The sequence below is a fragment of the Urtica dioica genome, chromosome 12 (assembly GCF_054948205.1).
Source record: "Urtica dioica subsp. dioica isolate 48M chromosome 12, U.dioica_male_clone48M_v1_H2, whole genome shotgun sequence".
Taxonomy (NCBI): Eukaryota; Viridiplantae; Streptophyta; class Magnoliopsida; order Rosales; family Urticaceae; genus Urtica; species Urtica dioica.
This window is the reverse complement of record NC_142767.1, coordinates 23,143,617-23,156,962: the sequence shown is the minus strand read 5'-3', so window position 1 is coordinate 23,156,962 and position 13,346 is coordinate 23,143,617. Positions and strand designations below refer to the sequence as shown.

The 13,346-nt window shown below is 38.4% G+C and overlaps 2 protein-coding genes and 1 long non-coding RNA gene across 8 annotated transcripts in view; 2 read left to right on the top strand and 1 right to left on the bottom strand.

The window, feature by feature from the left end:
* Window positions 1–143: 143 nt before the first annotated feature.
* Window positions 144–13,346, bottom strand: part of LOC149380570 (NADH:ubiquinone oxidoreductase, 17.2kDa subunit) — a 48,377-nt gene continuing 35,174 nt past the window's right edge. For both annotated transcript variants that reach the window (XM_089604407.1, XM_089604405.1), the window contains exons 2-6: window positions 1,997–2,088; window positions 1,570–1,596; window positions 805–896; window positions 597–706; window positions 144–515 (exon numbers count right to left, since the gene is read on the bottom strand). In XM_089604407.1, the coding sequence (XP_089460533.1) occupies window positions 351–515; window positions 597–706; window positions 805–896; window positions 1,570–1,596; window positions 1,997–2,085 (483 nt within the window). In that variant the 5' untranslated portion in view covers window positions 2,086–2,088 and the 3' untranslated portion in view covers window positions 144–350. The remainder of the gene's footprint in view (window positions 516–596; window positions 707–804; window positions 897–1,569; window positions 1,597–1,996; window positions 2,089–13,346) is intronic.
* On the top strand, window positions 2,340–5,543 carry LOC149380578 (ERAD-associated E3 ubiquitin-protein ligase HRD1B-like). Of its 5 annotated transcripts, none has more exons than XM_089604390.1 (9): window positions 2,340–2,452; window positions 2,807–2,852; window positions 3,045–3,584; window positions 3,684–3,860; window positions 3,945–4,094; window positions 4,185–4,390; window positions 4,468–4,615; window positions 4,922–5,048; window positions 5,126–5,543. In XM_089604390.1, exons 3-9 carry the CDS (start codon window positions 3,052–3,054, stop codon window positions 5,267–5,269), a joined length of 1,485 nt encoding a protein of 494 aa, XP_089460516.1. In that variant the 5' UTR covers window positions 2,340–2,452; window positions 2,807–2,852; window positions 3,045–3,051; the 3' UTR covers window positions 5,270–5,543. The 5 variants fall into 5 exon arrangements, with proteins under 5 accessions (XP_089460516.1, XP_089460514.1, XP_089460513.1 ...); XM_089604388.1 differs by lacking the exon at window positions 2,807–2,852 and adding an exon at window positions 2,754–2,806 and having other exon boundaries at window positions 2,359–2,452; XM_089604387.1 differs by lacking the exon at window positions 2,807–2,852 and adding an exon at window positions 2,751–2,806 and having other exon boundaries at window positions 2,359–2,452.
* On the top strand, window positions 6,921–7,606 carry LOC149380577 (uncharacterized). The gene is made up of 3 exons (XR_016294274.1): window positions 6,921–6,965; window positions 7,053–7,140; window positions 7,585–7,606. It is a non-coding gene; the product is annotated as an uncharacterized LOC149380577 (long non-coding RNA).

The following is a 13,346-nucleotide window of genomic DNA, read 5'->3' as shown; positions in this document are numbered from 1 at the left end:
AGCAGTGACTTGTATGGCTGAGGTTCGGCTAGATTTGTGTGGTGGTTCCCAATTCACGCTTACCAACTTCCAATTTATTTCAGCATGGAACACGTGACCTTCATTTCTTTTACCAACAACTTTTGTTTGATTGCTCCTCCAAAGCACCAATCAACTTTTTGCACTTCTTATTATTAGCAAATAATCTCGTATTTGAGCACCAACACTGCTCATAAAGCGACTAAAAAAAGAGACGACCCTTCTTAAATAAAATAAAATAAAAACACTTCCCCACAAGGATTTTGGATAAAATCTACAAAAGTCGAAAGCAACAATTCAAAAAAATGCACAGGTTCAGACGGCGTTGCTGATCACTTGGTGTTGGTGGGGGTGGGTTGCCATGGCTGATACCTGGTCCAGTCTCTCTGGCTGGGGTTCAAAGCGTGGCCTTTGGAATGGTAGATGAACTCGTCCCCTTCTCCCGAGAAGTTCTGTTTGTGCTCTATCCCGTATCTTTTCGGCTTCAACATCAGAAGCTGCAAAATACCATATCTCTATTATTACCCAAAAGCTCATCATTCATTCTAAGCAAATATATACTTAGGGCCAAGACTCGCCTCGTCTCCAGTGTGGTCCGTGATGTAGTGAAGCCAGCCGTGCCACTCTGCCGGCACTTGAGATGCGTTGTAACGGCTCTTCTCTGCATACTCAACCCACCTGTGCCGTCCTGCAAAATTACCCAACCTCTTTCAACCATCTCTTGTTACAATGCACAGACCATGGCTTTCAACATATTCGGTTATAGGACAGTGGAGAAAGACTTACCATATTGCATGCCTTCCAGTTTCTCGTAGTACTTGTTTCCAAATTTATCAACGCCCACAAGCTTAGCCCCAATATTGTGGATTTTTGTTTGCCTACAACAATATGGTATTGGAACTTGTAAGGGGATCACTTGTTTTGATCTAGGAACACTCTATACACAACCAACCATTTTTATTGAAACACAACCATCATTTTGTTTCACTATAGCTACTGAAGAAGCACAAATAAAATTAAAGACATTACAAAGTACAGAAGTAAACTAGGCCTTTAGATCTGCAGACTAAAAATGATATGCAATTCAGCTACAAGTATTGAAATTAATTCAACAAATTACTTGATTCATTCTCAATCTCATCTATAACTGTGCCATAAAAAGTATGTTCTCAACTACTTTTTGTATTTGCATCGAAGATTCCTGCTTGAAATGCAATCGTAAGGGCAGAATTTTTCTGCCAAATTATCACATAAATCACAACACTAAATAATTTGACAAAAGAAGTCCATCTCGAATCATTACTTGAACCCAAATTTCACAGTAACAAAACTCTATTCGTTTTCAACAACTATATGGTATCTACTTTCAAGCTTCAACCTTTTCTTTCTTCTCCATAACCGATCAACACACAACTAAAAAGGAAAATACGCCCAAGTTCCACAACAAAGTTCATTAGAATTGAGACAGAACATCATCGCAACTTCACTGTACCACGATATACCTTTAACCGATTTCAAATAATAAAAACAGCTTTGGTAAAAGTTACTCACAGAAGATTTCCATCAGGGAGGCAATTCCTGCAAGATTTCAAATTTAAAGTTAGGTGATTATGAATGATAAGGAGGTATTATCATTATTTCAATTGCTATAGAGAATCGCCAAGGCTTTCACTATAATTACTGGCACACAAATCACCTATTTTTCTAGTAATGGTAATTCAATTGCCACAATACGAAGCTCTATTTTATTTTTATTAACAGTTTTAGCAACAAAAATAAAAATTAAAAAAAAAAATAAACTAGAATCTATAATGTCAACCAGTGTTACCTAGAATAATTTTTTCGGCATATAAACAATTAACATGCCTGGGCTAAAACTGAGATCTTTATCCCCAAAATTAAAATTGTCAAACAGCAAGAGGATATAAATCATAACCCGAAAAAGCATCAACATATATTAGGAGAAATAGAGACTGACAAATATCCTTCTTCTCTGATCTCCCTGAGAAAGTTGCCGAGTCCTCGCTCTCTGATCGCCCTGAACGCACTCTTCACCACCGATGCCATTCTCTCTCTCTCCTCTCTCTCTCTCTCTTCTTCGTCGTCTCTGTATTTTCTCCGACTAATGAAATCTCTCCATGTTTCCTTCATCTTGATTTGGGCTTCAAGCCCAATATCTTTTACAACACAAGCCCAACCTTCTATTCACCCAATAGCCCTTTTCCAATATTGACTTTTTTAAAACGGATTATTTATTTTCACCCTGATCGTTTTCTTTGTCGTTTAAACCTTTTTTTTATAACAGATTAGTCCTTTGTTTTCGTGGGTTTCTTTTCCTTCCTCTTTCTCATAAAACGCAGCGACGCGATTTGAGAGAGAGAGATAGGAATTCCGGCCGGAGATCAAGGGTAGAGCATCACCGAAGTTGTTCAAGGTAAGGAAGAGAGCAAATACATTTGAAATGTTTAAGAGGTGACATATTTTAAACAGTTTCTTGTGATGGTTTAAGGGGGTGAGAGTGATACATTTGAAATTTTTAAGGGGTGGAATGAGAGCAGTGTAAAATCTTAGGGATGATAGGAGAAAATATCTTCCGGGTCAAAATGGGAAGTTCGGGCAGTCGTATGAAGTCTTTGTACACGTGGCAGAGTTTCATTGGATTATCTTACATCATTCTTTCTTTTTTTGGGCTCCCTTCAACAAATTTATGCGTTTGTTTATAATCTCTATAGCAGAAGGAACGAACCAGACACGATCTTGAACGCTAGTTGATCCTCTTTTCTTTCAGGTATTCAATCAATCGAAAGGTTCCTTTATCATCGGAGAAAACAGGGGTAAAGAATCATTTTTTGATGTCGACTATTCGTTTTCATGTCATCAGTCGTGTATGGGCAATTTCGAAAATAGAATCCTAGTGAAGTGTAATATGTTTCTTGTTTATATGATCTGTTTGTCTGAACATCGAGGAAAGCTATGCAATTTGTGAATCTGAGAGATGAGTGTGTGTGGGGTGTTTGGAATTTCAGGGGAAGAATGTTGCGGTTGCAGAGGTACGCTGGGGTGAGCTTTGTTGCGACGCTGGCGGTGATATACCATGCGTTCAGGAGCAGAGAACAGTTTTACCCGGCGATGGTGTACTTGTCGACGTCGAAGATCAGCCTGGTTTTGGTTCTGAACATGGGATTGGTGGTGATGTGCGTTGCGTGGCAAGCCACGAAGCGGGTGTTCCTGGGGTCCCTGAGAGAGGCGGAGGTGGAGAGGCTGAACGAGCAGTCTTGGAGAGAGGTTATGGAGATTCTGTTCGCCATCACCATCTTCCGCCAGGACTTCTCGGTCTCCTTCCTGGCCATGGTCACCGCTCTCTTGCTCATCAAGGCGCTTCACTGGCTCGCCCAAAAGAGGGTCGAGTACTTCGAGACCACTCCCACAGTCACCACTCTCTCTCATCTCCGCATCATCTCCTTCCTCGCCTTTCTTCTCACCGTCGACTCCCTCTTCTTCTACGCTTCCGCTTCCGAACTCTTAACGACGCGCAAGGCCTCCGTTTCTATCTTCTTCGCCTTCGAGTAACTTTCTTTTCCTCTCTCTCTCTCTTTTTTGTTTCTCGTTCGTTGATATCCAGCTGCTACGTACTCAGTGCCTGCACAACTTGATCATCCGTCCAGGTACATGATTCTCGCGACGACGACAGTGTCAACATTTGTCAAGTATTGTTTCTACGTAAGTGACATGCTCATGGAAGGCCAATGGGAGAACAAGCCTGTGTACACGTTTTACTTGGAACTCATCCGAGACTTGCTTCACTTGACTATGTACCTCTGCTTCTTCCTTGTGATTTTCATGTGAGTGTTAAATGTCTGACCTTGCACTTTACGTTGTTGTATCCTTCTTCGTCGCTTCTTTACTCGGAGTGTTTTCATCGGTAGGAACTATGGAGTGCCTTTGCACTTGATTCGGGAGCTCTATGAGACGTTTAGGAACTTCAGAATCCGGGTTGCTGATTACGTCCGTTACCGAAAGATCACGTCTAACATGAACGACCGGTTTCCAGACGCGACGCCCGAAGAGCTTGATGCGTAAGCAGATGGAATCTTTTTTTTTATGTATATATATCATTGCTTGTTTGATTAATATTGTGATTGGCGGTATATTATGCTGACTTGCAGAACTGATGCAACGTGCATCATTTGCCGGGAAGAGATGACGGCGGCGAAGAAGCTGATATGCGGACACATGTTTCACGTGCATTGCCTTCGTTCGTGGCTCGAGAGACAACACACTTGCCCCACTTGCCGGGCCTTGGTTGTGCCTCCCGAGAACGCCACCGTGCACAACAACAACAACGCCGCCACTTGGCCTGATGCCCAACAAGGTGGTCCTCATTTCATTCACCGTGGCGTTCTTCTTTTTTTTCTCATTGTATTTAACAATTGAGATTTTCAAGAGCAGGAAGATCTGAGGGTGGCGAGGGCAGTGGCGTTGGTGGTGTTAGCGGCGATGGGTTGAGCCGCCATCAAGCCAGGCTTCAAGCTGCCGCGGCCGCCGCCTCTGTGTACAACAAGTCTTACGTCTATCCGTCTCCAAACACACTAGCCTGGTAATGATCATCTTCACTCTTTTCGCTTGTCCATTACGCTATGTTTGTAAAGTGAAAATTTGAGGGAAAACCAAGATTTTCTATTCTATTTGAAAGTCATGAATCTTATTTCAAGGGGAATGAAAGGAAGAGAGTGAAAAGATAAGACTCGTGTGTGGGCCCCCACATGTACAAATTTGGGTGGATTTTTCAAGGAGAACAAAATCCTACTTTTACTTGTACATTTTTCATCAGATTTCCCTCAATCGAAACAAGACAAGTAAAATAAGAGGGATTCTGATTTGGACTGTTTGTTGGCTTTGGCAGGTGCCCGGGATACGCTGCAGGTCCCCAAATGCCAATGCCTTTGCCGAACGATGGAGCAAATGGTACTCAATCGCACTCAGACTCTCTCCGAGAAGCTCAGAAGAAACTCATTCTGAATCAGATTGAGGTACATAGATAGATATTCTTTGTATCTAAGTCGAACACAGTGATGTTAAACGATTTATTTCTTCCTTGTGTATATAGATCCTGCAAAATCAGCTCCATCTTTTACAAAAGCCCAAAAGCGGGCAAAGTACAGAGGAGCCTCGAGCCTTGGTTGACAGAAAAGAGAAGAACGTAGCATCTTCATCCATGCTACACAATGAACACCAGAGAAAGGGTGATTGACCGCTCAGCATGTTCAAATATATCTCGAATCAGGTACTGTGCATATAGGGAAACAATGGGATGATAAGAAGAGATCGGTGTTTCCGAGCAATGTCGCTTTGTTTCTTGTTGCCACCAATCTGCATGGCTTTTTTGAACCTTTGGAATGTAATTTTCTTCATGTTTATTGCTAATTTCCTCACAGATTATGTTATATGAATCTACAAGATATAGACAGACGAACAAGTTGCTCTCTGTAACTTGTCTTATAATTGAAAAACCACATGTTCCTCCTCTTCTTCTTTGGATTGGAACATAGGCTAAGGTCAAGAATAGCAAAGCCCACCAAATCGAACTTCTGCTTAGGCTGGTTTTAACAAACTCGATTCACTCGGACATGTGTGCCAAAATCAGGTAGATAAATGATAGGATCCGGAATGATTTAAAATAAAAAGAAGAGGGAATGGCGGCTAAGAGACCCCATGTTTACGGTCCTGTTTGTAACACTTAAGTATCCAAACTTGAAAAAGTTGTGGGAAAAGTACCCAAGGTAATAATTTGTCCCTCCGTTACAATTGGCGTTAAATCAAATGATATGCCACTTTTGGTAATTTTGACTGAATTAAAAAATTATTAAAAAAATCAAAATCTCTCTCTCTCTCTCTCTCTCTCTCTCTCTCTCTCAAATCATAGAACAAAAAAGCAGTGTTTTCTTCTTCTTATTCTTAATGCAGGATATGCTATTGAGTGTGTGTTCTTCGTTGCTTCTATGCGTGAAGAGCCGACTAATTAGCGGTGATTTCGTGGCCAACTTGAAGCTGTTGCATAACTATCTGGACATCAATATCGAAACCCTTCTTCAAGTGGCTCGAGATCTCAACCCCGACACTTCTTCTTGTCGCTTGTCACCATAATCCGCCATTAATTTTGTTACGCCAAACTATAGAATTTGAGGGGTTTTTTTTCTTTTTTCTTTTTGTTTATTGGCTATAGTCAAATTCAAAGCGTATTTCATATTCAATCTAAGTAAGAACAAAAAATTCTCAGTCGATTAGAGGGAAAATATTTGGCAAATTAATTTATGAAATAGTAAGCTTTGGGAGGTACCAAAGTTTCAAGGCTGAAAGTGTTGAAATAATGATAACAAATTGAGAAGATAAATAAGTAGTTATGAAAATTCTAATAATGCCATTTTTTTAAGATAAATAATTTGGGATCGGTGTTTATGTTGAGAGAGAGAGAGGGAGAGAGATTTTGAATTTTTTTAATTCAGTCAAAATTACCAGATCATGACACGTGAGATGTCATTTGATTTAACATTAAGGGTTGTAACGAAGGGACAAATTATTGAACTTGGGTATTTTTCCCACAGCTTTTCAAGTTTTGATACTTAAGGTTTTGTTTGGTAGTCATTTCAAAAAGTGTTTTTGACTTTTTAAGTTAAAAGAATAGGAAACAAAAAGTGAAAGTGGGGTTTGGTTAAAATTTTCGGGTAAAATATTTAAAAAATTTTGAAGTTGTTTTGAAAATAGGGTAAAGGAAAGTGAAAAGAAGAAGAAGGTGTTTTTCGAAAAAAAAATTCTCGCGTGTACTCGACTTATCCTCTGTCATTCCTCTCATTGTCGAGCAAAAAAAAAAAAGCGGAAGAGGGATTTGAGAGCAGATCCGAGAGAGAGAGAGAGCGAGAGAGAGAGAGAGAGACGCCGGAGAGTTGTGGGTAAGTTTCTTGCTTCTTCTTCTCCGTTCGTCCTTTGTAGGTATCTGTTCTTATTTTTCTTCGTTCATCTTCTTCATTCAAACGCAGTTGGCTTCGATTTGTTCTCTCTATAAGGTTGAGAGTGATTTCTTGGAGTAGGAGAGGTCGAGAGTGTGGGTTCGCGTTCTACATCAAGGTAAAAATCTAATTCATTTTTGTTCTCGATTTCTAGGGTTTCGAATTAGGGGTTTTGATGTGGTTCGGATTATTTCGTGCTTTGCTTATGTTTGGGCTCGGTTTGTGGTCCTGTGGTCGTTGTTCATCTGAAATTATGTGTAAGGTATCAGTTTTGTTGATTAAAGCATTTCGTTTGGATAATTTGAAGGGCTGTGATTCCGTGAGATTGAGCTGTGATTGTGTCATAAGATCATTCATGCTTGACCTTCGTTCTTTTTTTTTCTTCTCTTAATTCACGCCGACTGAGATTGGTTTTTGTGTTAGTTGGTACTTAGTAGTATTAGTAGTGATATTCCATACATGGTAGTTTTCAGTTTTAACATGACAGCATTATTGTATTCATTTCATTTCAAATGATGCTGCATTGGCCGTGTTCAATTCATCGCATATCTATATGGTTCAGTTTTTTGAAAAACGGATGACGGCGCTCATTGGCCGGAAGAGGCTTTGGCTAAGTTCATTGACCTTTGTCATAAAGAAGTCCAAGGCCGTATGGGACCAGCTCAATTTGACAAACGATCTTGGATGAAAATTGAGTTGGAAATGGTGGCTAAGTTTGGTAAGGCCTATAAGGTGGACAAATTGAAGCAAAAGTGGCACCGACTTAAAAGTCGTACTAAGATCTTCCAAGGACTTACGGAAGCCACTGGTTTTGGATGGGATACGGCCACAAATACAGTGACTGCCGATGACGAAGTTTGGGAGACGTATATAAAGGTATGTTGCTATTTTTTTGTGTATACAGTTTTAACATGTAAATGTGTATTATGTGTAGTGGCTGTGAATAATTGTCGATATAGTGGTTGTTTCATTTCTGTTGGTGTAGCTTGTAGGATGGAGAATTGGCTAGGGTTTGGGGACATATTGTCATCGGCTGAATGAGTTGGGGTTCAATTGGGGGCTTTGTAGTCAAGCAAGCTACGTAATTATAGTGACTGGCTTTAAAAAAAAATTAACAGATTGTTTGGTTTAATTTCAAATGCTTGAAAGTCTGCAATGAAGCTGTGTTTTGGATTTTTCTCGAAATAACTCAGAAGGGAATCTATGCCTCTTGTTTTAATGATGCAAACTATTTGTAATTTATGATAATTGAAACCTATACTATTACAAATCACATACCTTTTCCATGAAAAACGACAGCCCAAAATTACTACATTTAAAGCACGAAAATCGCACAAAATCAATGCTTATTCTCGACTTTTGGTGGCCAGGGAAACCAACAGAAGAAAGTAGGTAAAGATCTTTTTTCAAAAAAAAAAAAAAAAAAAAAAAAACCCCTCCAGATTTATAAATGATTAATTTTTTTTTTTTTTACTTTAAAAATAAAGGCCTTTCTTCATTATGATTTACACTGTGTTTTTCATACTTTTTGGTTTTAAACAACTTCATAGCTTTCCGGCGCCCCTCTAAATAAATTTTCAACAATTCTCATTGTTTAATTTTTGTTTACTATATAGTTATATTTTTCTTGATTGGTGATTACGAAAAATGTGTGTTTTTTATATTAGAAATTAAAAACAATCGAATTGAAGTTGATCAAATTGTTTGTAGGCTTGGTATTGCAAATATAACTTAACACTGTAGATATTTGATGCATGATTTATTATGTTTTGACTTTATTAAAATGTCTGTTTATTATGCAATACGTTCGAGGCTATTGAAATCCTCAACTATCGTTGACGGTCAGTTATTTGTTTGAACTCTCCGTACGTTACAGGATAGAACATAATTTAACTCTTATTTGTTTGGCAATAGTCTAATAAGCGCATACACCAAAAGTAAATTACACAAATATTATCTTCCACAGCTCTACCAGTCAAATACATTTGGGAAAAATAAAACAAAAGCGTATTGACAAAACATTAATCCCTCTACCAAAACTTGATGGTTTATCTGTTTTCTGCAGAAATATCCCGAGTCGAAAAGGTTCAAGAGAAAAGGATTGGCGCACTACGATAAACTAAAGGAAATATTCGCTGGTAAGTCGGCAACCGGTGGATTAGCGATGGGACCAGCCGAGGTAGCTGCCATCGGCAAAGCTGCAACAACCGCTCGGGAAAAGGTCCCGTGTGTATCGACTGCGGAAAGTGCGCCTGGTGCGGAAGAGGGAGGGGACTCATCTGACGAAGTCCGGGAGGTAGAGAAACAAACGGCGGAAAAATCTACAACACGCAAGAGAAAATCTCCGATGAGCAGTAAAATCATGTGGCAAGAGGCAATTCAATCCCAAACTGAAAGTGAGCGTTACACAAGTGATCGGTTGCTTGCATTTTTGGAAGAGAAAGAAGCACGGAAAATGTCTAGTCACGCGGACTCGATGACTAGAGACGAGGTCCTTCCGAAACAATGTGTGGATAAACTTACAAAGCATCGAGATTCGCTTTCGCTGAAACAATACAGCAGATTCATGATGGAGCTTGTGAATAAGTAGGACTTACGCATTGCTTTCATGACAATCCCGGACGAAGTGACGTTACCGTTTCTCCAAGGCTTAAGTGATGATTAGAAACTCTGGTGGATTGAGATTTTATTTGCTTTTAGTTTTTACTTGGATTGAGATTTTATTTGCTTTTAGTTTTTACTTGGATTTGAGTTTTAAGTTGGATTGGGTTTTATTTGGATTGAGTTTTTTTCGGATTGAGTTTTATGTGGATTGAGTTTTTTTTTCGGATTGAGTTTTATGTGGATTGAGTTTTATTTGGATTTGAGTTTTAAGTTGGATTGAGTTTTATTTGGATTGAGTTTTATATGGATTGAGTTTTATTTTGGATTTGAGTTTTAAGTTGGATTGAGTTTTATTTGGATTGAGTTTTTTTTCGGATTGAGTTTTATTTCGGATTGAGTTTTTTTTTTATTGAGTTTTATGTGGATTGAGTTTTATTTGGATTGATTTTTTTTATGACACGTAGTAAAATTCCTTTTTTATTTTATTTTGGTGTTCTTGTTTGTAAAAAGAATGTTATCAAGAAACTTTTATGTGTTTTTAATTATTTCCTCATCTAATATTTAATTGAATAGCTTGGCTCGGGAGAGCTATTAGAATTATATATTTAGTAGTGTTCTTTGTTATTTAGTAGTCTTGTACTAATCTTTGTCTTGTTTGGTTAACCTAAGGCCATGGATAACAATATGTAAGGATAAATTTGAACTTTCTATACATTTCTTATCAATAATGTTTGGTCCAAAACTTGATGATCATTTTCATATTGATAATAGGATTTCAAAATCAGATAATATATGGATTCAAGTGATGACGACGACGTGATTGTGGTAGAGGCCATTCTTCGTCGTAATAGTGGGCGCAATCGAAGAAGGATACTAGACCAAATGGTCGAAGAATCAGAACGAGTTGAACGCCTACCCCGGCGAACGACTGCGGAAAGTGGAAGTCAATACGTGTATGCTATGTTAAATAATCCCAACAGAGAGCCCTTGTTTGAGATGTGTCGCACGTACAAGGAGCCATTCATAGCAATCGTTGGACTGATTCGGCATTTGCTCCCGCCTGGTCACATATCACCAGAAGAGTCTTTCATGATGTTCATGAAAGTTCTCGCACATTCGGACCGAAATAGAGCCATTCAAGACCGATTTAATCACTCCGGTGAGACCGTTAGCAGACATTTTGGAAATGTTCTTGATGCAATAACTCAGTTGGCACCCGAAGTAATAAAGCATCCCGGTTATACAACCACACTCCCGGAGATTGCCAACAACCCAAAATATTGGCCATGGTTTAAAGTAAATTTAATGAATTTATTTTATCTCTAACGTAAGTTATATTAATTATCAAACTAAAGTTTTGATCTCTTTGAAATGATTGCATCGGCGCTATTGACGGTACTCATATTGGTGTCATTGTCCCCACTGAGCAACAACCCAATTATTGAGGACGGAAATGAACATGTACGACTAATGTCATGGCCGGTTGTACATTTGACATGCTATTTACGTACGTCCATGCCGGATGGGAAGGTTCAGCGTCAGATTCACGAATATTACATGAGGTATTGCTGTCTTACAATACAACTTTTTTAATACCACAATGAGGACAATACTACGTAGTGGATAGTGGATATCCTAATGAGCCAGGTTTTTTGACACCGTATCGCACTGTACGTTATCACCTATCCGAGGTTCAGACAAAATAGGCAAATGCGTAGACGAGAATAACTTTTTAATTACAGGCACTCGTCGTGACGCAACGTGATAGAGAGATGTTTTGGCATCGTAAAAGCTTGGTTCCCGATTTTAAACCATATGTCAAGTTATCCGTTAGATAAACAAGTTCGTATAATTATGACATGCTTTATATTACATAATTTAATAAAAATGTACGCAAACGAAGACCCTTTGTTTACAACATGGAATCAAGACGTTCCTCCGGAGGATATTGAAGGCGAAAGTTCTGAAAGAGTCGGAGGTCAAAGTGCGTCAGAAGTTGGTGGACCGTCGTACACAAGCGCAACTACACAAGCTCGACGTGCACATTCGGAGTTTAGAGATTGTATTGCTCAAGCTATGTGGAATAATTATGCATGATTTCATATTTACGATGACAAAAAAAAATTTGTATTCAATCTAAACAACAATGTCATATTTAAATTTTTTGTAGTTAAATTTATGTTTTAAAAAAAATTTGAGTTAATAAATTGTTTCCATGTACCAAACAGTTTTAATTTTTTCATTTTTTCAAAAAATAAAATGAAAACTGTATCAATCAGTTTTTCCAGTTTTTTCAATTTCTCAAAAACAAAAATGAAAACTGTACCAAACAGCTTTTTGAAAACAACTGCAAAATAATTCTTCTGTACAACTACAAAAATTAGAAAACAGAAAACAAAAAACAGTTTGAGTGAACTACCAAACAAAACCTAAGTGTATAAACCATAAACATTTGGTCTTTTTGCCACAATTTCCTCTAAAAATAATGAAGAATTTTTGGAAATCACGTGAACGTGGTGTTCCCATGATGATATTATTGAATAAATATGAAAATAACAAGGGTTTGATCTTTTTTCCAAGAGCAAGACCTAAAACTCTCCCTAGAAGCTTCAATACCGAGACGGCTAATCAAAATTTAAACTAAACCTAAAGTGGTTGATGACTATTTATAACCAACATGGCTTATTCTTAATTGCACAATTAAATCCATAATAAATAAGAAAATAGCTGAATAATCTTCAAAATATAATTAAAATGCTTAAATCAAAATAAAAAGAACGCAAGTCTATCATTACTCACACCCCTCGAAATCCACCTTGTCCCCGAAGTGGGAAACTTGAAATTATTGCTTCATCGTCGCCTCATATTCGGGTAAGTGCTTCCACACTGTGAGAACCTCGTCCTGTCTGTCGGGCCCCCTTCGCGCGATGCGTGCGCCCGCTGACCAACGCGCGCCTGTGTACGCCATGAGCGCGCGATGCCTCTCGCGCGCGCTTTGCCTTCGCCGATTTCGAATTTCGGGGCTATTTTCATCTCTCCAACCACAATAAATAAACCTATCACCCAAAGGTCAAAGGGAAAAAAAGGTACGCAACTATTTTTTGAACACAAACACTCGATTCCAGAGTCGTGAAACATTGCCGATGACCCTCCACACTTGTTTTCACTCTGATCAAGCTCGATTCTCCTTAATATTCTCAAAGAATATATCGGTGCCCCACCTCACTCCTAAAATATTCTCAAAGCACGCCAGAGACACCGCATCTACTCCCTTCTTCTAGCTTACTTTATTATTCTTCTTCTTACTCTCAGATCTCCGTGACGAATGAAGAACGTTTTTTACTTAGGAGAGCTTACTCGTGACTTTCGAATTTTACAAACTCTGCTCGGGCGCGACCACTTGGTTTGACATTGGGTCGACCCGTCCGAAATCATCAATCGTTGTTCAATTTTCAACGACAACAATGATAACGTGTAATTTTTATTTTTCAGCAATGGAATCATATTCACACATCAAAGTTGTTTTGTTGGATTTAATTTTTGTTGGATATAATTGATGTCACATAAATAATCAATACATTGTTTTTATTTTAACATACAAAAAATAAATTTAATTTACAAAATGCATTATTCTCTTTTGTATTTTATTTGAAATTTGAATATAATCAATCTACATTGCAGGATCAAATATTCTGCTACCATCACCGTATATGAAAACAT

Coding starts and splice junctions, on each gene's coding strand:
- LOC149380578 (XM_089604390.1), top strand. CDS start 3,052: ATGTTGCGGTTGCAGAGGTACGCTGGGGTGAGCTTTGTTGCGACGCTG. Junction 4,391..4,467: donor TTGGCCTGATGCCCAACAAG/GTGGTCCTCATT, acceptor TTTCAAGAGCAG/GAAGATCTGAGGGTGGCGAG. Junction 4,616..4,921: donor TCTCCAAACACACTAGCCTG/GTAATGATCATC, acceptor TGGCTTTGGCAG/GTGCCCGGGATACGCTGCAG.